Here is a 26,134-nt window from a genome sequence, read left to right on the forward strand (position 1 = left end):
GTGGGGCCACGTACAGGTGAGCATGGTTGCTATGGTCACTGACATTACGTCAGACCACAGCTGATCAGGCTATATAAGACCTTGCACCACTCAGTTCACACGGGTGTGATTTTCTAACCTACATTTAACAAAATCAACAGCCAATGAAGGGCCCCAGGAGCCCTTTTCAGGGTGTCAGCTAGTACCTCACGGTCTAATTTCCACGAAGGGCCCCTGAGAGCCAAGGGCCCCTGGGCCACGGCCCCACTGGCCCAATGGCTAATTTGTCCCTGCATGTCACATGAGGGTCTGTTGATTAGGTCAGATAAAGAGCTGAAGACAGTGCTAGGCATGACTGAGCAAACAAAGGAAGTAGATTACCGCTACATGTAGGCCTAATAAGCAATAATCATGCGAGTCCTCACTAAAGATCCCTGAAACTGTTCCAGAGGTCTCAGCTGCTCCTTTGAGGCAAACTCGTGGAGAAGAGTTACAAAGATACTTAAAAGATACATTATAAGGGATATTAAATGTTTACTTCACAGAAACCCCCCATTTTGGTGCATTTATTTAAATGTTTTTTTTTTGTGGCTTTCGCCTTTATTTTATATATTTTATGGAGGGACAGACAGTAGGCTGACAGGAAATGGGGAGAGAGATGGGGGGGAAGACATGCAGTAAAGGCCGTTGGGACTGGATTACCAGCTAAGGTGCCTGGACCACTGAGCCATGGCCCAGGCCTTTTGGTGCATTTATTCTGAAAATAATAATCTATTTCACCCTGGGGCTGTTCTATTTTGTCAGGCTACTGTCTCCCTTCTCCCTCGCCTGCAGTTAAAGTGGAACTTGACAGCAGTTTAACATGAAAGCAGTTGGACTTTTCACTTTCACATCACAGAAAACAGGCAAGCTTGATTGATTGAACATTTTATTAATCCAGAAAGAAAAACAAAGGCCAGAGGCTTGTTTGCATTGTAGCTTAATTAATAAAACCGGTGGTCGGTGGTCTTCCTCCCCTGGTGTGCAGGCGTGGCTGGTCGCTCACAGGAGGGTCCAGGAGTAGCGGTGGCGGATGTGCTGCTCGGGAGTTGGGTGGAGGAGAGCGAGATTGCGTGGACGCCGGTGGAGGAGATGGTGGAGCTGGCACTGCTGTGGATGGAGGCAACGGATGGAGGAGGGGATTGGGTTGTCGTCATGGGCCACAGTTGAACGAGGCTCCAGACAGTAGTGCTGCAGCGCTACGCTCCAGTGCTGCTGCGAGCCGCTCTAGGGTCAGCCTGGTCAGTGGTCATGGTGTTTATGGAAGCCCTCTTGCTGGATTTCAAGGATTAGGTGGTCCTCAGGTCTTCTTAGGACGCTTCCCCTTCACACTAGGAGGAGGAGCAGCTCCTTTGGACTGTAGATCTGTGGGGAAAAAAAACATTGACAATAACTGCATTGATCTGTTTCAGTAGTAGTTTAACATGTATTCTCAACTTAAGTGTTTCATTGATTTTGTTTGATTGCTCATAAATTGATTTTTATGTTGTTGTTTTTTTACTGTTGGAGTATAGTAGTAGTAGTAGTATTTGTGATGTATTACCTGTGTATAATTAAATTGTATTTGAGTTTTATTTTGGTAATTCAATTTGGACAGGAGGTGTACCATCTATACCTTTTTTGTATTTGCGATACAAAAAAGGTACACGGTTTCAAAAGGGCCCACATCAGCACAACCTACAAGTCGGCTACGAATGAAATCACATGAATGTTCCAAGACTTGCTCATCAACATAGAATACCTGTTCACTAATGGAAAACAGACATACTGAAGCTATCTTGCCAAACAGAAAACTTGTTTAGCCGGTAATTGATCTCCTTGTGTTACGTCATCTTGTCCCCACACGTCTCATATTTGCCATCGGCAATGAAAGGAGAAATTAGGTCAAATGTTCGCCAAATACCTCACCTCACCTCAAACCGGAATCAGAAGTTCAAAATTCCACGTGATCAATGGCATTGTAATTTTAGGGCCTACCCAATAGAGCGTTGCAATCCCGCCCCCTTTCATGACGACGAGCGGCCCGGAAGAGAATTTCCCATTAATTTTTCCCATGGATGTTTCAAAAAGTATTTACCTGTAGGCCAACTCGGATGGTGACAAATCATGACTATAAAAACATTTTTTAGAAAACAAAAGTTAGAAAGAAGAAAAACAATACGTTTTTTTTTCTTCTTTCTAATTATTTGTTCGCCCCCAAAAAAATGCAAGGACCTTAAAGGACCACTTCACCACTTTTAAACTTCACTTCCTATAATTGGTCCTAACTAATGTTCATGATAAAATACCACATTTTTTTCCTACTCAGTCTGTGTCTCATAGGAGGGCTGTGGGCAGTTCAGAAACCCGTCCACCAGTGACATCATCGATGGTGAATCCAAGCTAATAGAAACGGCAGGCTTTCTTTTCCTGAAAAGTTGCAATGCAAAAGTTGAAGCCATCGTTCTCACGATAATACAAATCTAAATATATTTTAAAACAAATCTTGTTTTAAAAAAAATCTGCCTAATGATGATGTCACTGGTGGACGGGTGTCCGAACTGCCCAAAGCCCTCCTATGAGGCACAGACTGAGTAGGAAAAAATGGTGGTGTTTTATCATGAACATTAGTGAGGACCAATTATATGAAGAGATGTTGAAAAGTGGTGAAGTGGTCCTTTAAGATTTCTTTTTTTTGTATTTTTTATTTTTTTTACCATCTGGTCTAGACTGGATCACACAGCGATTGAAACACAGACCAGACCTAAATGGGTAAAACAAAAGTAACCAAATTGGATTACCTTCATGCTTGCTCATTCCACTTGGAATTGGTGGTCCAATTCCAACAGTGTTTTGTTGGAGAGACTCTTGTGGTGTCCAGTTAGAATCTGCTGGTGGATTTCCTCCCATTTTGTCCCTCTGAGCCTTAGACATCTTTTGGTTTCTGGTTTCCTCACTGGCGGCAGGAAACTTTCTTGATTCTTAAAGGTGATGGCAGCTGACTCCAAGTACCCCGGTCCACACTGCAGACTAGTGCAGACGGGGTGGGACCTTAGAGTAAGGGTGGGACTGATTATGGGCGGAGTTAAACGGTCAACCCCTCCCATTGTGGGCAGGATTGAACTAGCTACTGTTTTAATTTGGGTGGAGGGGAGGCGAGCACATAGGTTGGTGAACCAATAGGAAGCCGCTGTGAGTTTCCAGCGCTAGTTTGAATCCACCCCTGTCAATCCACCCCTGACAACCTCAGTACTCCATGGGCCCATGCAGGCCAGAAATTTCACTAATCAGGGACACTCAAGGGGGCAAATTCTAGTTGAAAAGGTCTATATCCCTCGATAATATTTCAACATGATAACCCTTCCCAAGTGGTAGCTTAATTGCAGTTTTAGCACTCAATCCTCAATGACTGTCAACCACTGTTTTTGAATAGAGGAAGAACAAAAATACTCAATCTCTTGCATTTATACTTATGCTGAATGTTTGCCCCAGAATAGGCATGCTACAGTAGTTCACCCTAGCATGCCTGCTGCAGTAGTTTACTAGCATGCCTATTCTGGGGCAAACATTCAGCAAATGGCATATCTACAAGCTCAACAACACCTCACGTAGACTTGTAGATCAGCTATTTTCAGTGAAGAGATTTTGTGTATAGTAAAAAATAACTCTTTTATTTTATTATTTATTATAAATGTATTATTCCTTACCAGATAAGGATAAAGCTGATGCATTGGGCAGAGCCTTTGCTGCAGTCCACAGTGGTAAGCACCTGGAGGATAAGCATAGACAGGAGAAGGAAAAGGTCCTCCGAGAGAATGGAAATGTGCGGGAGAAGAGGGAGAGTGACATGTCAGCTCTGGATACTGATTTTTCAATGGGAGAGCTCAAGCTAGCCTTGCAGGGAACTGGGTACACAGCCCCAGGGCAAGATCAACTATGTTATGCCATGTTCCGGCAGTTACCAGTGGAATCATTCAAAATAGTACTGACGCTGTTTAACAAAATTTGGAATGAAGGATGTATGACCTCCCCAGTTAGTGATATCCCACCGTGGCTGTTCCCAGAAGTTAAAGTGGACCTAGCCTCGGAAATCCAGACGTTTTTATTTCCAGGGAGAAAAAGTGGACCTGACCATTATTGAAAATAAAAGTGACTGGCAAGCAGAGGACATAGGAGCCCAATCACACCTTTACCTCAGACAGAAGTACAGCAACTATTTGCACATATACACAGACAGATTTAAGAATGAGCAGCACAGGGTGGGAATAGGAGTGTATATACCAGAGTTCAATTTCACTATAGCAAAGAGGATACTAGATCACTCAGTATATAGCCTACAGCAGAGGCGGTGGCAATCATCACTGGGTTACAATGGGTGGAGGAGGTCAGACCAGAGCGGGTGGTGGTGTGCACAGACTCACTAGCAGTGTTGAAAAGCCATCAGTCAGAAAAGTCAGTTAGAGAGGACCTAGTTATTGAGATTAACCAGTACTTGCTACTACACAGAGGTGGCCTGTGTTGGGTGTCAGCACATAAGGGACTGGCAGGGAACGAGAGGGCGGACAAGCTTGCCAAAAGGGCAACTCAGCAGGAGGTAGCACTACGAGTGTTACTAGGAAAGGGTGAAGGGAAAGCAATGGTCAAAAAGAAAGGGATGGAAATTTGGCAAAGAAGGTGGGACGAAGACCTGAAAGGACGATGGCACTACAAGGTACAAAAAACAGTAGCCACTAAGGAGTATAATGAAAGGAATAGAAGGGAAGAACGATTCATTACAAGGCTGAGGGTGGGCCACACTTGGTTAAACGGCACCCTTTTTACTATGGGTAAAGTACCGTAAGGCAGAGAGCAATAAATGTGGAAGTTGTGGGGAAATAGAAAATGTTGAGCACGTTTTACTGAACTGTGATAGTGATAGGTGGGATAGTGATAGTGATATTGTGATAGTGATATTGAGTTTGTGCTTTAAATGTACTGTAATTCTGCAAACTGTTAATAAATATTTCAATCAATCAATCAATCAATCAATCAATCAATCAATCAAAGGTACATAGAGGAAAGAGCACAACTGAAGGACAAAGTTAATGATGCAGGACGGGAATGGGATTTGTCAGGGATTCTTGGAGCAGAGGGAAAGGGTGTAGCTATGGTGAGGAAGGCACTGTTTACATTTTTATACACTACAAATCTGAGTAGTAGCTAGTAGGATCTAACTAGCACTAGAAAATTGACATGATGTTGCACACTCTTGTACAGTAGGTGGCGGTACGCACCTTTTGCGTTGGTTGCGATCCGCCAAAAAAAACTCAGAGAAGAAGAAGAAGTAGTTTGGCTCTCAGCCTCAGCAGCTGCAGCTCAACATGGCTACAGTACTCCCCATCAGACCTCCTCCTCCTTGCGACTCTAGTAATCCCGCAACTCCAGGAGCACAATCCATGAAGGTATTAAACATGGCTGGCAACAAAAATCACACGTACACTGTGTGTGTTTATGATGATGAAGCTGTGTACATTCTTGTGCTGTATAATGAGGCGTTAGCTAATGGCTAGCTCGTTAATGAATGGCACGTTAGCTGCAGCAGTTAGCATCATCTCCCTCTTTGTTCTCCTAATGCTGATGAGTGCATTGATTAAAGTGAAGAAATTATTAATGATTAATAAACACTAATCCGTTTGGCATAACTTGTAATGCTAGTATAATAGGCCTATTCTAGTGCTTAACAAGACATGTACGTCTCCATCCATGCTTATGGCTGCAGCTACTGTAGCTGTAAGCTGGGTTGATTTGGATAACGTTTTAGTGAGTTTTGTTTGACCCAAGGATGTGGAATTGCAGTTAATTCTCTTAAAGTTTTTATTATACAACCATTAATTCTAATGTTTTGCATTATGGGAGTTGTCATAACCGCAAACATTGTCATTGGGTGCTCTGTTTATTATGGACAATGTGTGTATTGGAGATCATAAGAAGTTAACAACAATAATAGTCACATCTCGCTATGTTGCAGACTCCTTACCCTCCTTCAAAACAGCCATAAAAGAGCACCTATGCAATTTGTAACTTGTCCCTGTATAAAGTCTATCAAGACTCATCCCAAACTGTTTACTGTGCATACGTTTTTTTTGTGTGTTACTGTGTTACTGTTGATGCATGTTATTGTATGTCTTTGTATATAGGCTATAATTGTATGTCTTTAAAGGTCTCAATGAATTGAATACACAGGAGTCAGGACCACAATGGAAACAATAATTAGCCCTGTTATCCTTTTCAGCAACATAATCGTACCACTGTACTATTTGTAAACGAGTATTCAATCAATCAATACATTGTCATTCTTATTCTAATGTTGATGTCTTCTACAGGAAGATGTGATGGAGGAAGTGTCCAACGATGGAAGCCAGCTTCCTAAGAGGAGGAGAATGGGTTCTGGGGACAGCTCCAGGAGTTGTGACACGTCCAGCATGCAGGATCTGTGGTGGGTCAGCTTAACCTAGCCTGGGCACCATTCCATTTCGGATTCATGAACCGGTCGGGAGCGGGTGATATCGCTACGTCATGTTGTAGTATTGTTTTGTAGTCATCAATCTTCCGGAACTTCCTTTTCCCTCAAACCGATTGGTCTGTGGTCCTTTTGTATTCAATTAATCAACAGAGCATTGATTGTTTGAATACTTTATTAATATTCAGACATGTAAACAGCACAAGGTACAGTCAGACATTTGAACTAAAAGGATTCCTGGGGTTGGAGAATATTAATATATGTCACAAAGTAATGATATATGTCATTAACAACAAATACCTATAGTTACAGTGGATGCAAATCTATAACTGCAGTGTATCCCTGTCATTTCAATGGAAATGTATAATATCTACCGGTAACGTTTTCTTCTTTTTTTCAGTCCTAATAATAGGAAGCCATGTCAACAGGGCACACATTTAGTGTGTAGATAGAGTGAATATGCACAGAATGGGCTATATGCACACAGAATAACTGTTCCTATTTCCAGGTCGGTGTTACCAATGATACTAATTAAGACTCTGTTCCAATTAGTGTACAGTGGTTCTCAAACTTAAAAATGTCAAGGGCCCCCATAACTCTTGAGAGTGTACAAAAGGAACCAAATTAACTTTTAAATGTTGGCTCACTGGAAACAAACACACACACTAGTGGGTCTTAAAGTGACCTTGAGTGGGTTCCAAATGGCCCATATGGGTGTGTAACTCTGAGAGTGTACAAATGGACCCCCATTTGTACACTCAGAGTTAAAAATTCACAGTCATCAGTGGTAACACCTGTGAAGGAAGTAGGGAAGGGGCCCAAGTTCTTTTCAAAATTGCGTGTGTGCTTATAGCCCATTGCCTCTTTTTTGCTTGCTTTTATAAGCCCTCTTTCATTGTGGGTGGTTTATTTATTACAATACTTGTTGCCTGTCTGTCTTTACCTTTCCCAGTCCCACATATTTCCCAGCAGAGAACCTGACAGAGTACAAATGGCCTGCAGACGAGGGAGAGTACTACATGCTGCAGGAACAGGTCAGCGAGTACCTCGGAGTCACCTCTTTCAAGAGGAAATATCCCGGTAAGGCTGGAGTTAAAATATATCCCTTCACGAGTCAAGAACCACAACTTTGACAAAGGTTAAATATGTTTATTGAATGCAAAAGAATGGATGAGGGCGAAGGGGCGTAGGTTCCGGGAGGGTTGCTAACCCAGGAGTATTTGGGGAGGAGGTTGTTCACATCGTTGGCACAGCTTCGCGGACTGGACCGAGACCCCCCAGCAGGAACCTGAGAAGTAGGAGAGAGAGAGAAAAGAGTTTTGTTTGGATCATTTTGTTCCACTTTAGCCATGTAAATGTCTGTTTTCTTATGCCAATAAGGCTCCTTTGAATAGAAATTGAGAAAGAGGGGAGCTGGGAAAAGAGCTACTATGGAGGTGAATGGGGTGGAGGTGGGATGAATGCGGCTTGTGTGCGACACAGCGAGACGGGTGGAGCATAGAGGCTTCTGGGGGATTTGGCAAGGTTTAAGTAATGCCCGTGATTTGGGCGTAGGACGGGATAAAGGTGTAGTTCTCCTACCCCTGAACATCTGTTGTCCCAACTCCATTTAAAGCACTGGATGTCTGATCCCTTTCCCGAGCAACATTAGCCACTTCCTCTTGGGGAATCATGAGGTGTTCCAAGGCCAGTGTGGAGATAATGAGAAGGTACAAATGGAACAATTTTATAAATCTGGGACGACAATCTACACTGTGAAGTTATAAGTGTTAATTTAACGGGTGTAAATAAAACGCCTACGGTTCCATTTGGTTCCATTTGTACACCCTCACAAGTAGCAGAACTGTAAAGGGTCCATTTGCACCCCTTGGTGGTCCCCAAACCTGACAAAGAAAAAGCAAAACCAAAGAAATCAGTCCCCAACAATCTCTATAAATGGAGACAAACTTGATAACTTCACTAAGAGCCAGGACAAATTAAACACACACACACACAGACTCCAGTCATTAGTAATCATTTTCTATTCCACCATCTGTAGACTTGGAGAGGAGAGATCTGTCCCACAAGGAAAAGCTGCATCTACGAGAACAAAATGTCATCACTGAGACACAATGCACTTTGGGTAGGAAGCATTGTAACAGTGTCATACCATTTTTATCATGTACAATGAGGAATTGTGAGACTCTTATTACTTAAAGTCAAACCTATATCTAAAACCTTAAAACATACTGACTATTTGTATATGACTTGAGGAACTTGATGAATAAAAATTAACACTTAACATTTTTGTTTGTTACCTTGATGTAATACATATGTGGGTGAATGTTCATTTCCAGGCCTGACAGCCCTGCGGAGTGACGAAGTGATCGATTTGATGATAAGGGAGTATCCTCCCAAACATTCAGAGTACTCTGTCATTCTGCAGGAAAGAGAGAGACAGAGGATAGCTAAAGAGTATGCTGTAAGTATATATGTGTTAACAGGGAAACGGCAACTGAAAATGAGACTAACATTCAAAATTGTAAATGAAGCCCTGCCCTCCATGACCTCAGTACCGGTGAGCAACTCCCACAGCCACAACACCAGAGGGAGCGTGAATAATGATCTGGTGCCACTCACATTTACAAATATGGGTCAATTCTCCTTCCACAGCACTGCCACTCAGGTGTGGAATGCCCCCCCACCCCCACGCCCAATTTATTTCTATTCTAACCTGTGCATAGTTATCAATAGTTATCATCAAGGAGGAGGAGCTCTTCAGTGCTGTCCTTTTGGATCAATGTGTCCGACTGTGAGAAAACACGGGCGAGGAGCGCCCGATTTCCGGCCGGGCTGAATTATATATATTTTTTAAACGAGCCCCAATGACACGAGGGGGGGGGGGGGGGGGGGGGCATTTAGTTTAATAAATTCAATGAACATTTTGTATTGAGCATCTTTGCTTTCTACTACATTGCCTCGTACCATTTGTCTGATTTTCTCCATAACCACTTGTGAATTAAAACACTAGAGTAGTTTCTGAAGTCTTTGTCTGTTCCTGTTCTTCCCACACAGCAAATGCAGCAGCAGAACCCTCAGAAAGTAGAGGCCAGTAAAGTTCCGGAGTACATCAAGAAGGCAGCTAAGAAGGCGGCAGAGTTCAACAGTAACTTCAACAGGGAGAGAATGGAGGAGAGGAGGGCTTACTTTGACCTCCAGACACACGTAGGTCCTAGTAACTACATTCTACAACCCAAAAACTAAGAGAGGGTTGAGTTTGAGTTTGCAACTTTGAGATTTGGAATCGTGTTAACACTGGTGAAATTGTGTAGAACTTCTGACATCTTAATCAATAGTAATGTTTTAGTTTTTGCCTTTGCAATATTTTTGCATAATAACAGCGATGACATGTTAATATGCTAAACTTCTTGACAATGGGGTTTAGGCACAGCCACAATTAATTGAATGAGTGATTCAGTGAATCAGGCCATTTTTAGACGGCAACGGTCTCCAGAGAAAATGGCAGAGTGTGTTCTCATTTTTGTATGCAGTCTTTAAACGGAGATGCAACAATGAATGAAAACACTGCAGTGTGCATGCCAGGTGGCTAGGTGGCGGTGATGGACTGCCAGATAGACCAGGCACGCATGTACATTCTAGTACACTTCCATTCTACTTCCTATCACAAGGCTGTTTGTTTACATCATGGTTTACCTTCACCATCACTAGTCGCTACATTTGTATTCATAGGACGAGCGGGGCAAGGGAGCACTGGCTCATTCTAGGAACTCCAAATATCGCTTACGGCTCTGCATCAATGTAATAAACATAAACGTTGTGAGCCCACGTGAGCCATGGTGTCACACGCTTTGCGGATTCACCGTTTAGCCCGTTTACATGGAAGGTGTTTTCACTTTGTTGCCTTTTCAACCCCCGAAAACGTCGTCGTTGTCCAAACAGACCCTGCAAACGATACTTTATTTTGTTTTCTATGGACACAGTGAGTGATGTCATGGCTCCACGCAACGCTTGTTTTGTTACCACAGCGCTCTGACGTCTCTGGTGCGATATCCTCTTAGATCAATGCCATTTATAAAGGTAATGGGTCCCACACAGTGGCAAGAGTGAGTTTTTTTTCTTCTTTACGTTAACAAGCACATGTAACGCTTGGCATATCAGCCAACAGCCATGATAGACCCAGTACAAAAATATATTTAAATGTTTTGGTTCACCAGTTAAATAATAAAGCACCAGCTTAACTATTCACAGAAGGAAACAAACCCCAAAGGTGGAGTGTTTTGAGAATGAATGCATTTGTTTTCCCTAGATCATCCAAGTACCACAGGGCAGGTTCAAGGTGCTAGCTCCGGAGTTGACCAAGACGGGGCCCTACCCTGTATCTCTCATACCAGGACAGTTCCAAGACTATTACAAGAGGTACATTGTCTTAAACAATCCTATTATATCCTGTTTCGTGTGGAAGGCTGCATCTTCCATCTCTCGTAGAAGATCAAAGAGGGTGAGAATCACCCCCCTACTGTCAAGCCATATATCCCATTTAGGACTGAGGCTGACTCTAAACAACGCCTTCTAAATACTGACCTAAATGTATTCAAAATTTACAAAAATCTGATGCTGCTATATACTGTACATAGCAACAAAAACCCCAAAAGGGGTTCCCGTCCGGAGTGGTAAAACACCAAAAAGGGTTCCCGTCCTGAATGGGATATATCACTATGACTTGACAGTATCTCTAGGCCAGAAAACACAATTTCGTGCCCATAATAATAACAGGCAAGATGAAAACCTTGAAATGCTATTTGCAGCAATACATTAAATCTTTTTTTTAGAGCATAGGTTCCCCTGGCAGTGAGAATGAGCAGGATGAGTAGTTGATTCAGGTGTTGTGTATCACCAGGTACTCTCCTAACGAGCTCCGTTACCTGCCGTTGAACACGGCTCTGTTTGAGCCTCCTCTGGACCCAGAGCTTCCCGCATTGGACTCGGAACCCGACTCGGATGATGCAGAGGACGGCAAGGACGACAAAAAGCCCAAGAATTCATCTGTAAGACATCACTACTATTGCTGCTGTTACTAGTACTGTAGCAGTTATAATCTCCCAATCCCCCTGCTTTAGTACAGTTTCAATGCAATCTAGGGCTACAACTAGGGATGCACCGATGTGGAAATTCTTGGCCGATACTGATACCGATATATGTTTGTTTAGTTTTTGTCGTTTTTATTTCCCCCTTTTGTGCCAGGGAAACAAATACATCTTCAATACAATGAATTAATGTTCAGAATCTACAGCTTGGTAGGCTGCAGATAACGACACACCAAGCTAGCCAACGGAAAATGTAAGCTTTTCAATAACAGATAATATCGGCTACGGTTAACACCCCGAACACCCGGGGGTATTTAGGACCATTAAATCAGAGCGCCCAGCGATTTGCAGCAACAGAGCACATTTCAAGAGCACCAGGCGCCATCTTGGATGTAGCTGAAGTAGCTAGATGGAGCCAAAACACCCCCGAGGCGATCGACAACAACGGGAGGTATGATTAATTCTAACGCGACTAGCGACGGGACCGCGATGGCCCGTCAAAAACATAATATTTTATTAGAATTGGACAGATTGATTTAGATCAAGAGTTATTCACGTTTTAAGATTTTCGGTCTCATCCACTAAAATGGGGGGGAACATGGGAGACTTGCCCATAAAACCCATATTCTGAACAAGAATGACTCATCATTCTTGTTTTATAGTGTCAGAAAAACTAAGTAGAAAGTTACCTCAGTAAAACTTGACGTAATAGAAAGGTCTTGGTGTAACCACCCCACACTCTCTCTCTCTCTCCAGGACAGTTCTTCGGGCAACACGACAGATGTGGAAAGCCAGGAGGCAGCAGCTGGTGGACAGGGCCACAACAAGTCCAAAGCCAAGGACAGGTCAAACACTCCGGGCAAGGATGGCGGTACCCCACGCCATACAGCAGCGTCCAACAAATCAGCAGCCACCACCCCGGGGTACAAGGTAGAGGAAAAACCCACCTGAACTCTCCTGTCCTCCAACAGCAGCAGCACTTTTCTACCCCCTCCCTCCCTCCCCTCCACTCCTCTTTCTACTTCTACTAGTACTACTCCCTTACTCCAAACCCCCCACCCCCCACTACCCTTATTCACCCCGTTCCCCGGTTTCTACAGTTCAACAGCACTTTCACCTTGGAGAGCCTGGTCTTCACACGCACGCACACACGCACGCACGCACACACACACTGGGTCTTCAGTCAGTGTTTTCATGGTTGCAACTTGGTTGTTTTGTTTCTGTTCTTCATATCAGACTGTGAGCAATAAGAACATTTTAAAGGAATGGGTTCACTATTTTTCTTTCGTCTTCGCTGCACTTTTTTCTAGTTTTGCCTGAAGACATTATTGAAGTTCTAAATTTGTACTTTTTCCCCCCCTTTTGAATGTCTTAATATACCTCTTGTCTGCCCCCACTTGTCTAAAAGATACTTCTAAGACAAGTAAGCAGACAGTTTCGGCTGCTAGTTTCATTATTATTATTTTCCTTCTTTTTTTAGAGTATATAACTTTTTATTCTGAAACCGATATTCTGCGCTACATGCATTTTATAGAGAAGAAGTAGTTCACCCAAGAATGGAAATTGTGTCTTCTACTACTCTCCCTCATTCCAGTGGAAAGACAGATATGTCCACAAAACAGGCATGGATGTTGCTGCTCGCAAAACTATGTAAAGGCTTTATTTAGCACCTTTAGAGCTCTAAAAAGAGCAAGACACCATATTATTCTTCGTAGAAGAGACATGTATGTAGTGCAAATCTATTTAGTTCAAATCTCTGTTCCAAATTAATTTGCTACATAAATGAATAATGGTGCGCTAAATAATGGTGGAAAAATACAGGTATTTTCCACTCGGTTCCATCGTTTTTGCTTTATTTATGCTGAAAGAGTTGTACAGAGTAATCATAATCAGGGCTGTACATAATTATTTTGGGCTAGTTCTCAAAGGAGCACCTGTACATGCAAGTTGGTGCAGGGGGGAGGGTGCGGGGGGGGGGGGGGGGGGGGATACGGACGTTTGCCACAATGTTATGCTGCCCACACAGGCTGATGCAAAAGATACAAAGATGCTCACAGACGGCCTATCTGTAGGCTAGTCGTTAAGCAACAGGAGGACGTTTGTTAGCAGCTCAACCACTGAAACCAAAACAAACGTCCAACACACATGAATGGGTTAAAAGGTTCCGTGAGTGCTGGTATTCTCTTTTAGAGATTTATTGTAAAGTTCTTTTCCAGACGTTCACCGGGTAAGAAAGTTCAGTATTGTTGGAAGCAATTGGAGTTGTTGGAGCAGCCTTGCTGTAGAATAGATTGTTGCATTGGCAGTGAGTCAGAGTTGTTGTTTTTAATTTAGTTTTTTTTTTTAAAACATTTATCCAGGGGAGGTTGGCTGAACATGAGTACTCTTTTTCAGGAACACCTGGCCTGCCACACACACACACACACACACACACACACACACACACACACACACACACACACACACACACACACACACACACACACCAGTTCACTTCCGCCCCCAGATCTTTCCTGCCGGTCCGAGGGATCCAACTGGGAACCTTTCTGTCACAAATGTGCTCGTCTAACCTTTAGGCCACCGCTGCCTGGCCTGGCTGCTGTGTACTGTAGAGGGACTCAGCACCCAATTTGCATTGGCAGTGCAGCAGTAGGTAGAGAGGAAATCCTCGCCCTATTTGCATTGGCAGTGAGTCAATAGTTGGGCGCTTTACATAGATTGTGCATTACATTCACCCATTCACACACACATTCATACACCGATTGCGGCGGAAGCCTTGCAAGGTACCAACCAGCACATCGGGAGCAATTTGGGGTTCAGTGTCTTGCCCAAGGACACTTCGACATGTAGACAGGAGGAGCCGGGATTCGAACCGCCGACCCATGGATCATTGGACGACCTGCTCTACCTCTTGAGCCACAGTGGGACTCCTCATCCACTTTGCATTGGCAGTGAATCGATGGGTAGAGGGAATCCTCGTCCAATTTGCATTGGCAGTGAATCGATGGGTAGAGGGACTGCTTGTCCACTTTGCATTGGCAGTGAATCGATGGATAGAGGGAATCCTCGTCCACTTTGCATTGGCAGTGAATCGATGGGTAGAGGGACTTCTCGTCCAATTTGCATTGGCAGTGAATCGATGGGTAGAGGGACTTCTCGTCCAATTTGCATTGGCAGTGAATCGATGGATAGAGGGAATCCTCGTCCAATTTGCATTGGCAGTGAATCGATGGGTAGAGGGAATCCTCGTCCACTTTGCATTGGCAGTGAATCGATGGGTAGAGGGACTTCTCGTCCAATTTGCATTGGCAGTGAATAGATGGGTAGAGGGACTGCTCGTCCACTTTGCATTGGCAGTGAATCGATGGGTAGAGGGACTTCTCGTCCAATTTGCATTGGCAGTGAATCGATGGGTAGAGGGACTGCTCGTCCACTTTGCATTGGCAGTGAATCGATGGGTAGAGGGACTCCTCGTCCACTTTGCATTGGCAGTGAATCGATGGGTAGAGGGACTGCTCGTCCACTTTGCATTGGCAGTGAATCGATGGGTAGAGGGACTTCTCGTCCAATTTGCATTGGCAGTGAATCGATGGGTAGAGGGACTGCTCGTCCACTTTGCATTGGCAGTGAATCGATGGGTAGAGGGACTGCTCGTCCAATTTGCATTGGCAGTGAATCGATGGGTAGAGGGACTTCTCGTCCAATTTGCATTGGCAGTGAATCGATGGGTAGAGGGACTTCTCGTCCAATTTGCATTGGCAGTGAATCGATGGGTAGAGAGACTTCTCACCCAAATTGCTTTGGCAGTGAATCCTCTGGCGCTTTCAGTGCCAGGTAAAGACTCTCTGGAGACTGCCCTTCGTTAAAACTTAACTCATAAACCAGCAAGGTGGAAAAAAGCTGCACTCCAAACTAAAAGATGCCAGACTGGCTCAGATGCAATTTCTCATGTTATTGAGAGCGTCTTCTCCACAGCAGATTAGAAAGTGATACTGGGGATATAGGTCCCTCTTAAAGCCAACATTTGATCAAGTTAAATAGCAGTTCACAATATAAACAGTACAAAAATCACGGATGTAGAAGTCACAGACATATTTTTGAGTGGTGTAAACCACTCCTACAACTGGCTTTGTTAGTTTGTCTGTCTGTCTGTTCGTACCAAAAAATGAGCATGGTTGCTATGGTCACCCAGTTCACACGGGTGTGATTTCATTACGTCAGACATTACGTCAGACCACAGCTGATCAGTCTATATAAGACCTTACACCACTCAGTTCACACGGGTGTGATTTTCTTTTATACATTGCATTATATATTTAAGGGCATAAGGTCTACTCTAGGGCACAGAAAACCACATCAGGGACTCAGAACACATAAGAGGCAGGCAGAGAGAGGCAGAGATTGTTTTCGTCCGTGCCTGTCAGGGTGTCTGTCTGTCTGTTTCTAGTTTTTTGGTCGTCATATGTGGACGAGCAAATCAGTATTTATGTTCTACACAAAGATTGCGAGACATGGCCAAAGCATTTTTGCGGGTCCCCAGCCAAAAACATTGAGAACCCCTGCTCTAAAGGACTGGTTACTGTTGGTTTCAGTTGTTTTGGAGAAAATTCCCTCCAGTCTCCCAGTCCCTAGGGAGGTCCTTGATGCACGTCCCACTGGAAGGAGACCCCCGGGTAGACCAAGGACCAGATGGAGGGATTACATCTCCACACTGGCCTTGGAACGCCTCGGGATCCCCCAGGAGGAAGTTACTAATGTTGCTCTGGTGATCGTCTCGCGTAGCCAGACAACTATTCCACAATCTCCGAATGCTATATAGAGTCTGGAAGTACACCTCCCGAAATCCGAGTAAGGAAGCTGCCATTTCCGTTCACGAAAATATATTTTAAAATATCTTTACATTTTATTTTTGTATTTCCTTTCCTGCTAAGCAACAAGCTATATATGCTTAGATAATTTCTATATATATTAGGATAAATGTGCGCGACTGTAAAGACAAAACGGAAGTGGGGAGGAGGCTCCACTTCCGCATTATCGCTTACTCATGATAGAGCTTCCGTTGCTCCAGACGGAAGCATTTGGAAATTGCGAGAGGCAACAGTCTGGCAATGCTTGACTACTCTGGAGCTGTTGCCCCCGCGACCCGACTATGGAGAAGCGGTTGAAGATTGATGGATGGAGAAAATTGGTAGATGTTTTGCTAGCAATGTCCTTGAGTGTTTCGTGGGCAAATAAATTATATCTGTATTTTCACTGGCACGAGTGGGTATAGACAATAATTATATAATTTACATTCTAGGGTGAACTATTCTTTTAGAAATAATAGATGTTGGCAACACTAAAGTTTGAGAGTTTATAACAAAAATGTGTTGCAAGTGGGAAATTTGCATAAGCTCTAATGTTTTACGTGTATATCCGTATGTGTGTGTTGTTTTTATGTTAGTGATGTACTTTGCTCTCTTCTAACTTAATCAGACAGTTTGATATTGGCCCCACTTGTCCTTATTAGTTGCCTAGAATAGATGAGGACACAGTCAGAGACCCTATTCACACTGGCTCACATGAGTTCAGCTGCAACTAGCATGTTAGTTTCGTGTTATTTATCTTTTAACACTTTGTTTAGCACGGCTCTATGAATGAGTGATTACAAAATCGGTCTTTGACAGATTTTAGGCAACAGTATTTTCAAATTTCATTTTAGCTCCTTATGTCCTTAAAGCTAATACTTAGACGCCATCCATGATGGCAATAACTGTTGGACGGATTACAGTGAAAATAGGCCCTGTGCACAAAATTGAAAGCCCCCCCCATGTCTGTTAATCTACACTGCCACAAAATTCTACCGTGGCATTATCACCCCACTTTAGCTTTCCTTTGTGTACATTGGACCCACAGAAGTTCAGCTCAACTCTGTGGTGTGAACAGGGTCCTTTTCTCGTCTGCCAGTTCAGTTTTATTTTATGGTTTGACTTTTTCTCTAGACTCTAGATAGATAACTCTCCATGTCTCAGCCATCCTCTATATTCTAGAGGATGGCTGAGACATGGAGACCTTGCCCACTATACTTGTAGATACCGACAGCTCAGACACCAACCTAAGGTCCTAATATTGATCTTATCAGATTGGTTTAACTTGCAAGTTATTAATCAAAAGTCACATAAATTGGCCAGTAGCAACTGGCAAAATAGCAGCACATTTACCAATGGTTACATTCATGTACCTAGAGTATATCTGGTGTTGTTCAAATATTCTTCATAAAATGTACTTTTGTTTGGACAGCTCATGTAGGAAACATGGCCTGTTTATCAGAAGCTGTACTATATTTGCAAACTGCCAAAGCTAAATATACCTTAGGTGCAGCATTATGCGTTTTGATGGAATTTTGAGTTCTAAAACATGAAATGTATTTATTTGTGTGCAGATGCATGGTGTGACATTATTTAGATTATGTCAGCTTCCTTATATTGAATTTATATGGTAAATATTTTATTATCATTATCACTGCTACCTTTGTCATTTATGTTGTAGGATATACGCTTCTTTGGTTCCCCACATTTAACTTTATTTTTTATTGTTGAGACCGTATCTTCAATTTCAAACATTTTGAATTTGACAGCCATGGTTTTCATCAGGTGTCACCAGTTCTATACACACGGCATTCAGTGCTAGCGAGGTAGTGAGATAATTGGCATCGCTACAAATCTCTCTTTGTTACCCTAAATAAGGCTATCAATCAATTTGTTAAATGTTATCAGTCTGCTGACACAAGAGACGTCTAAAAGTGTAAGCTGATGTGTCTAATATGGTCAAGCCTAAGGTAGAAAAACACAAAACCTTGTAGGTAGATTATGAACTGTGGTTGACTGAACTCTTCTGGTGTGTTTTTCCAATGTAGTCTGCCTCTTTGTACATATCTATGGGTTGCTTTAAACCTTGCAACATTATGCATCCCCAGTTAAATTATACCTTATACCAGCTCCAGCTGGTATTATTTCATGCATGTACTTGCATTTTGCAGAATTCACATTCAATTGAAATTCACAAGTAATTTGCTCCCTTACCTGAAACAACTTCCAAGTCCAATGAATCACTCATTTTGGTTTTCACTCAGTCATACTGTAAAGTGGTTGGGGAATTCTGTTTGCCTACCAGGCTGTTTACATCATGTACTCGCATGATCAACCATTTAATACGGATTGATCTTTGATAGTTTTTTGGAATGTATTAATCCTGTGAATGGCTCTTCACTGAGTTGAAGAAAGCAGGTGTTGAATACATCCTAAATTCTAAATGGTGTACATCATTTTAAGAGCAGAAATGAAAGTGAGTGGTTCAAAGAGCTGTATCTGAGTGAATCCCTCCCCTGCTTCTTTCATTATTAGTTTGGCTCTCTGTTTTTTTTCTAGTCTTTCTTTATTCCTATGACTAAACCTGGTGCTTTATTAACTCATACCTTTATGTCTTTGGCCATCTGTCTAATATGCTTCCTTCCATTTTAATGAAGGATGCTTCACATCTTGTCACAGAGCTTATCTAAATCGGAAAAAGATAATTCGCTCAAATAAATGTGGGGTAGCGGCAAATATTTTAATGTTGGACTACTATATTTCAAAAGTATTTTAGGACCACCACACCAGTACATATACAGACCTGTGACAAATGAAAGGAAAAACAACATGGTGTCAATGCGTCAGGCCACCATGAACCACCAGAACAGCTTCAGTGAGTGCACCATGGTATAGATTCTGTGGAACTTTTCTGGAGGAACACTATTCTAACTAAAGTTATTCCCTCATTTGGTGCGTTCTTTTGTGATGGTGGAGAATGCCGTCGTACACGTCTGTCCAAAATCAGCCCGATTATAGGATAGATGTTCAAATAGGATGAGATCTGGTGAGGTGAGTGCGAAGGCCATAGCATATGATTCACAGCATTTTCATACTCATCATTAAAGCATTAAATGACAAACTCCTGCCCTGTGGATTTGTGTTTGTCATCCTTGAATAGACCACCCCCATCAGGGTAGAAATGTTAATCAGGTGATCATACAATAACTTTGTAATGATTTGCAATGACCCTGCAAGGACGCAAACTGCCACAAAAATGCCACCGTTTCCCCATTTATTATTTTGGTTTTCCACCAATTTGTCACTTTGCTGTATATTGCTTGCAAGGTTATTTAAAATCATATTTATTTCAAATTCATTACTTTCATAGCTTTGTATTATCTGCAGTTTGCCCGTACAGCATGACTGCACACAGGCACACAGGGGGTTTACAGTCCAAATGAAAACCGGAAATTTCAGATTGTATACTAGCATTGACGGTAAGCAAGGCAACTGTTTGTCAAAGTCAGTGAATATTCTGTTGATCTGTGGCTACCAGTATAGTTTTAGTCACATTTAGTCTATAGAATGTCCCACAGTAGACGTGTGATGTCCTGATTTGAATCTCCCTCCCCTCTGTTCCATTTGGAATTTCTTCTCTGGACAGTCTTGTGGCCTGATGATTTCTTTTTTTTTAGATTGTCCTTTATTTAGACACCACATTTGAAGAGTTGCAATAAAAGTTTCAAACCCATAGAGTGGAGAGAGAAGTGGTGATTTTCTCTTCTTTACTTAGTCAACGAACATTTGGTGGTCAGTTAGCCTTGATCAAGTTTGACATGAGCAATAATGACTGAAATGACGGGTGTGTTTATAATTTGGTAATCTGACTTTCAGATGGGCTGTTTTCAAATTAACATTCTTCTTTCTTCATTCATATTTCATGGCACCTTCTAGCCGTGGCCAGACCTACCAGACAGACGTGGACGTTTTCTGCTGTCTCCCGGCTTCTTTTCCGGGTTTTTAGACAGCTGTTGGATGGAAAAGAAGCTCCACGCTTGCCCCCGTGGCAGTCATCCGCGTGTGTGGAGCTTCTTTTCCATCCACCAGCTGTCTAAAAACCCGGAAAAGACGCTGGCCGTCAGAGAAAACGTCGGCGGCTGTCGGCTCGGGTCTGGAAACGCTGTCTTAAAGTGTTCAGAACACACTGGGATCTCTGTCAAAGGAGTCTGCGTAGTATACTTTCAGGTGTTACAAGATTAACGAGAATGAAGCAAATTAACTGGCAAAACTTTCTGGCAAGCTAGTCACAGCTGTTCCATGACCGTTCACATTTGTAATATCCATTATTATTTATATATCCATTATCTGACATAAAACACATTTTAAAATGTACTTTAATTCTTCAGTTAGAGCTAGACTACTGTCTTTTCTAAATGGAGCATCAGATTGCCTTTATGAACACACCCACATGTGTGTTGCTGTAAGGTGTCAGATCAGCTTTGTCTCAAACAAGGCACATTTTGTTTACATGTAAATCAAGAGTGACAAACTGCCTTGCTACTGTATGTACTATTTGTTTCTCCCTTGGTATTTGCATCTGTGTTTTTTATTTTATTGTTATTTTTTCAAGTATTGAAAATGTGCACAGTAAATCCTTACTGTTAATTTAACTCTGAAGACTGAATGGAAGCAAATCGACCCTTATGGGTCCATTTGGTTCCATTTATTATTTTGCCTATGACTACAGTACACAGGTCACCTTTATGATTTCATTTGGTTTTATAGCATTATTCTGCCCTTGCAGCCTAAGGTCATTCCCAATGCTATATGTGGCATTTGCCAGAAGGGTAAAGAGTCCAACAAGAAAGGAAAGCCAGAGACTCTCATTCACTGCTCCCAATGTGATAACAGCGGTAAGTTCAATTTATTATTTTAAAGGATAATTCCTTTTTTATGAGTTATTCATAGGGTTCTTTGACCCAACAGTTAAATTGCAGGTTGTGGTTTGGCTTTTTTATTATTATACAATGAGTTGATTTGCCCCTAGACCTTTTACTCCTTGAGTATAAGTAACATCACAGACAGCCACCCCTGGCTGTCTGTGGTGTTGTGACTACTACTAGTCAAACCATTAATAGAATTTTCACCTTACACTAACATCTAGTCAGTGGAACCCAGTGGGTACTGCCACAGTAGCAGGCTTGTTGATATTAATAGTGCTCTTTTGTGTGTGTGTGTGTGTGTGTGTGTGTGTGTGTGTGTGTGTGTGTGTGTGTGTGTGTGTGTGTGTGTGTGTGTGTGTGTGTGTGTGTGTGTGTGTGTGTGTGTGTGTGTGTGTGTGTGTGTGTGTGTGTGTGTGTGTGTGTGTGTGTGTGTGTGTGTGTGTGTGTGTGTGTGTGTGTGTGTGTGTGTGTGTGTGTGGTGGCAGAGAGGGAGGAAAGGTGTGCAATACTTGTGTGATTAGTTGGAAATCAGTCACACTGCATGACTGTAGGATAAATGCCCAGCCTTGCTTGGAAAATGAAACCGTAAACACTAAATGTATTCCCTCTAATGACAATTCTATCTAATTTTATATGTGTGTGTGCGCGCGGTATATGGATGTTTGTCTGTTTGAGAGACTGCCTCCGTCTTTGCCTTTATGTGTACGGCTTTCTCTGTGGGTGTGTTCATCATTGATTTGTCTACCTGTGCATGTGTGTGCATCCAACCTATAGGGCATCCATCTTGCCTGGACATCAGTGAGGAGCTGATGTGTGTGATCAAGACCTACCGTTGGCAGTGTATGGAGTGTAAAACCTGCTCTGTGTGCCAGCAGCCAACTCACGAGGACGAAATGATGTTCTGTGACAAGTGTGATCGAGGATTCCACACATTCTGTGTCGGCGTGGATGCTATACCCATGGGTGAGTTGACTCTATGCACAATTATTAGGGAGTGGACACTTAAGCCCTGTTTTATTTCATAAAACAGTACGCACGCACTCACTCGCACGCACACGCACTCTCACTCTCATTCACTCACTCACTCTCACACAGAGTGGTGGCGGTGGTGGCTCAGGGGTAGAGTGGCTGGATGGCAACCGTAAGGTTGCCAGTTCGAACCCGGGCTCCTCCAGAGTTAGTGTCGAAGTGTCCTTGAGCAAGACACTGAACCCCTAATTGCTCCTGATGTGCTAGTTGGTGCCTTGCATGGTTTCCGCTGCCATCGGTGTATGAATGTGTGTGTGAATGGGTGAATGTAATGCACAATCTCTGTAAAGCGCCTTGGATAAAGGCGCTATATAAATGCACCATTTACCATTTACCCCACACACACACACACTCTCACGCTCACTCTCACGCTCACTCTCACTCTCACTCTCACACTCACACACACACACACACTACTTTTACTCCCTTACTCCATCCACCCAACTCCAGGGATAGTTATGAGTCCATTAGTGAACATACTCAACTTTTGTCAACCACTGCCAGGAATGGCATTCACTTTTTTTGGAACTTAGCTTGTGTATTCTGTCCGTCATGACGGATTTGTTCCAGCTTGGCAAAGGAAAGCATCTCGTTGAGCCATCTCTTGAAAATGTGAATAAGTTGGAGACTTCCAGTTTGTCGGTATACATTTATTTGCAGCAACAATAGTACCATACCTGCCTTGAAGGGCCACTTCACCCCTTTTTGAGCTTTTTTTTAGATAATTTAATTATGAAGCCATGTTCATGACCATAGTCTCACTTCCTTCCTGGGCTACAAAGTCACACTGCCATGCAGCCTCACCTCTCTCCACAAGGAGGGGAAGTGCACTGAAGCATTATGGGCATTGTAGGAATTCAGCAATCCAGTCAAACACACAGACTTTTCTGGCCATAGGGTGCAAATTTCAATTTGTGTTACTGTTATCTACAAATACTACTAACATTGAGTGACTGCTGTTTCTTCCAGTGTTGAAATGTCCCTTTTAAGCATCTGTTTTCTGTGGGAAGGAAGGGCCCCTTGTCTCATCAGAGAAACCAAATATTGCTAAACGGCGATCTGTCTGAATATTCCAGTTGTCTGGAGAGCCAATTAAATATATTTCCCCAGAAATTGGTTATTACTGGACACAGTGCCAGAATAGATGTTTGCCTGTGATATTTTAATGGTTATTGTGCTCCATTCTTCACTCACACTGTCAAATGTTCTCCCTTAGGTCTCTGGATGTGTGAGCTATGTGAGAAAGACTTCACCACACCCAAGAAGAAAGGAGCAAAGAAGCCCAAATCAGCTCAGAAATGATACACGGCAACAGAGACCTGGTTCTCTCTAAAGGCTTGTGTACACACATATACTGTACATATAGTATAAACGTATGTGTATAAATTGGCTTTAACCCATTTTGGGCGGGAACCCCTTTTGGTGTTAGTATTATGTTATGCTTTAGCTATTGAAAAATAGCAGATCTACAAGCTCATAGCGCGCCACTCGGTGGCGCGCTACGAGCTTGTAGGTCTGCTATTTTTTTTAAAATCGAAGAACGACTGACATAGAAACATAGCTTCTTCAGAAAACTGTCAGGATGTAGAAGACATTTTTAGAATCTGATCTCAGGTCAGAATGGCTTAAGGCCCAGCACACAAAATGTTGATCAGATGTAGATCCAGATTATAAAAGAAATGCAGACTGAAGCTGTACACGTACAGATTCCTAAGGTAAGAAGATCAGGTTGAAATGTTTACCTCAAATTTTAAATGATTTTTCTTGGGACATAAATTGTAAGGGTGCATATATTTTTCAAGCTTAGACCATCATTTTGGGAGCATATATTTTGGAACAGTAGTTGAAAACAACCACCCACAACATAAGCTATATTCCATTAGAGATGAAATATATTTTTCTACATGGAAAACAGGAAACATTGTATGTCATTTTTTTCTGTATTAAATGAATTGTAAAACTGAAAATGTCTTGTATTTGGCACACCTGCACAGCTCTCACTCGGGCACGTGCAGGAAGGGGGAGGGGGGGGGGGGGGTTTGAGTGTATCGGTGGAAGTGGTGCGATTCGGGCCGAAGTACCACTCAAGGAAATTACGTTGAGGTTTTACAAATCTGTTTATGTTCTCCGTAAATGAAACAAGCGTTGATTGGTAAAAAGAATATTGTATCCGGGGGAAATAGATCTGACGGATGTTCCTGCCCGACACTTCCGCCGATACACTCTCTGCCTTAGGTTGTGACCAGGTTTTTCTCTTCGCGAATGAGTAAAGCTGGGACTAAAGCTACCTTTGCCCCCCCCCCCCCCCCCCCCCCCTAATGAAAATGTAGGCCTATTGTTTATTTTTCTGTCCAATGACATGGACCAAGTTACTGTGGAACATCTTGCTCCATTAGCAGAAGACATTTCTGGTGTGAAATGGCACGGGACATGTGGCAAGGGACTCTCTCAAAAAGAACAGCGTGCTGCGTGGTCTTTTCTGGGGGTTTGGCACCTACCCCCTCAGTGCTATAGTATGCTATAGGTCCACCGTCCAACAATACATTTTCATTCATATATTTCTGACTCCATTTGTTTCAGATTATGCATTTTATCTTCTGTTATATCCTGTGTATCTGTTTGATACTGGGAGTTGGCTTCAGCAAATTAACAAGACCCCTGGTTTTTGCCACGGTGTCACCTAGAGTAGTCAGTGCTATTCATTGTACATGACAGGCAGTTTCGTCCTAATCATCTTTTAAGAAAACCCAAAAGTGACATGGGTTATAGTTGACTTTGTATTTTTATTTTAAGTTTTATTTAACAAGGCAGGGCGGTTAAAACCTTAATTAAACAGATAATTTTTTTGTTTAAAGAAAGTGTGCATTACAAGCCAGTTAAATTGAGTCTGGTCCTACTATCAGTGGCCAGCTCTACCTGCCTTAAGGCTTGACTACTAGAACGATTCTTTCCCTTTACTGGCATTATGTTCTTGCTTAATGATTTCTATGTTTTCCGTGTTGATATTGTTCTAACGAAATCTATGCACTCGCAGACAGTGCTGTAGGCCACTATGAATTAGAGCCCCTGCAGCTCTGCTGAATCATGTTTTCCTTTTTTACTCCATTATCCTGCAATTATGTTTTGGTCATTGTATTGTATTATGAAATGGTCTCAAATGTCAACCAAATTATATTTTCCCCCCAATAAAAGCTTTTAGTAAAATGTGTTTTTCATTTATCTGTAGCAATTTGCATTGTAAAACATGTTAATCTCACTCACAACGAAAATCTGATTAAGACAAGTAGGCCTACAGCACATGTATTTGAGTCTAGTAGGAAGGACAGATCAGGCGACTGTGGCTCAGGAGGTAGAGCAGGTCGTCCAATGATCCATGGGTCGGCGGTTCGAATCCCGGCTCCTCCTGTCTACATGTCGAAGTGTCCTTGGGCAAGACACTGAACCCCAAATTGCTCCCGATGTGCTGGTTGGTACCTTGCATGGCTTCCGCCACAATCGGTGTATGCATGTGTGTGTGAATGGGTGAATGTAATGCACAATCTATGTAAAGCGCCTTGGATAAAGGCGCTATATAAATGCACCATTTACCATTTATTTACCATCAGTGAATATGGAGCGTAGTAAACTGAACATCACACCATGGTGCCTGTGGAGGGCGCACTCTAGCTGCAGCTTGATAAAGGCGGATGATGTTGAGAGGAGGAAGAAGACTGGCTGCAGTGTTGCCATGTCCGCTTATTATAAGCGACGTTG

General features: G+C 42.7%; 2 protein-coding genes across 4 annotated transcripts in view; both read left to right on the plus strand.

Moving 5' to 3' along the window:
• hipk3b (homeodomain interacting protein kinase 3b) overlaps positions 1-26,134 on the plus strand; it is a 307,389-nt gene that overhangs the window by 250,763 nt on the left and 30,492 nt on the right. The window lies entirely within an intron of this gene.
• On the plus strand, positions 5,254-24,681 carry phf10 (PHD finger protein 10). 3 transcript variants are annotated; one of them, XR_013789676.1, is made up of 13 exons: positions 5,254-5,438; positions 6,360-6,472; positions 7,449-7,576; positions 8,535-8,618; positions 8,833-8,957; positions 9,551-9,700; positions 10,803-10,912; positions 11,394-11,541; positions 12,337-12,510; positions 21,214-21,322; positions 22,127-22,315; positions 23,598-23,816; positions 23,888-24,681. XR_013789676.1 is itself a non-coding variant. In XM_079497596.1 (12 exons), exons 1-12 carry the CDS (start codon positions 5,358-5,360, stop codon positions 23,681-23,683), a joined length of 1,497 nt encoding a protein of 498 aa, XP_079353722.1. In that variant the 5' UTR covers positions 5,254-5,357; the 3' UTR covers positions 23,684-24,681. The 3 variants fall into 3 exon arrangements, 1 of the variants encoding a protein (XP_079353722.1); XR_013789677.1 differs by having other exon boundaries at positions 23,598-23,773; positions 24,007-24,681; XM_079497596.1 differs by having other exon boundaries at positions 23,598-24,681.

This window comes from Electrona antarctica (assembly GCF_951216825.1).
Source record: "Electrona antarctica genome assembly, chromosome: 3".
In the NCBI taxonomy this organism is placed as follows: Eukaryota; Metazoa; Chordata; class Actinopteri; order Myctophiformes; family Myctophidae; genus Electrona; species Electrona antarctica.

Excerpts from the sequence above, each read along its gene's own strand:
- phf10 (XM_079497596.1), top strand. The coding sequence starts at position 5,358 with ATGGCTACAGTACTCCCCATCAGACCTCCTCCTCCTTGCGACTCTAGT. Across the intron at positions 12,511-21,213 it reads CCACCACCCCGGGGTACAAG|CCTAAGGTCATTCCCAATGC; the intron begins GTAGAGGAAAAA and ends CTGCCCTTGCAG. Across the intron at positions 21,323-22,126 it reads CTCCCAATGTGATAACAGCG|GGCATCCATCTTGCCTGGAC; the intron begins GTAAGTTCAATT and ends TCCAACCTATAG.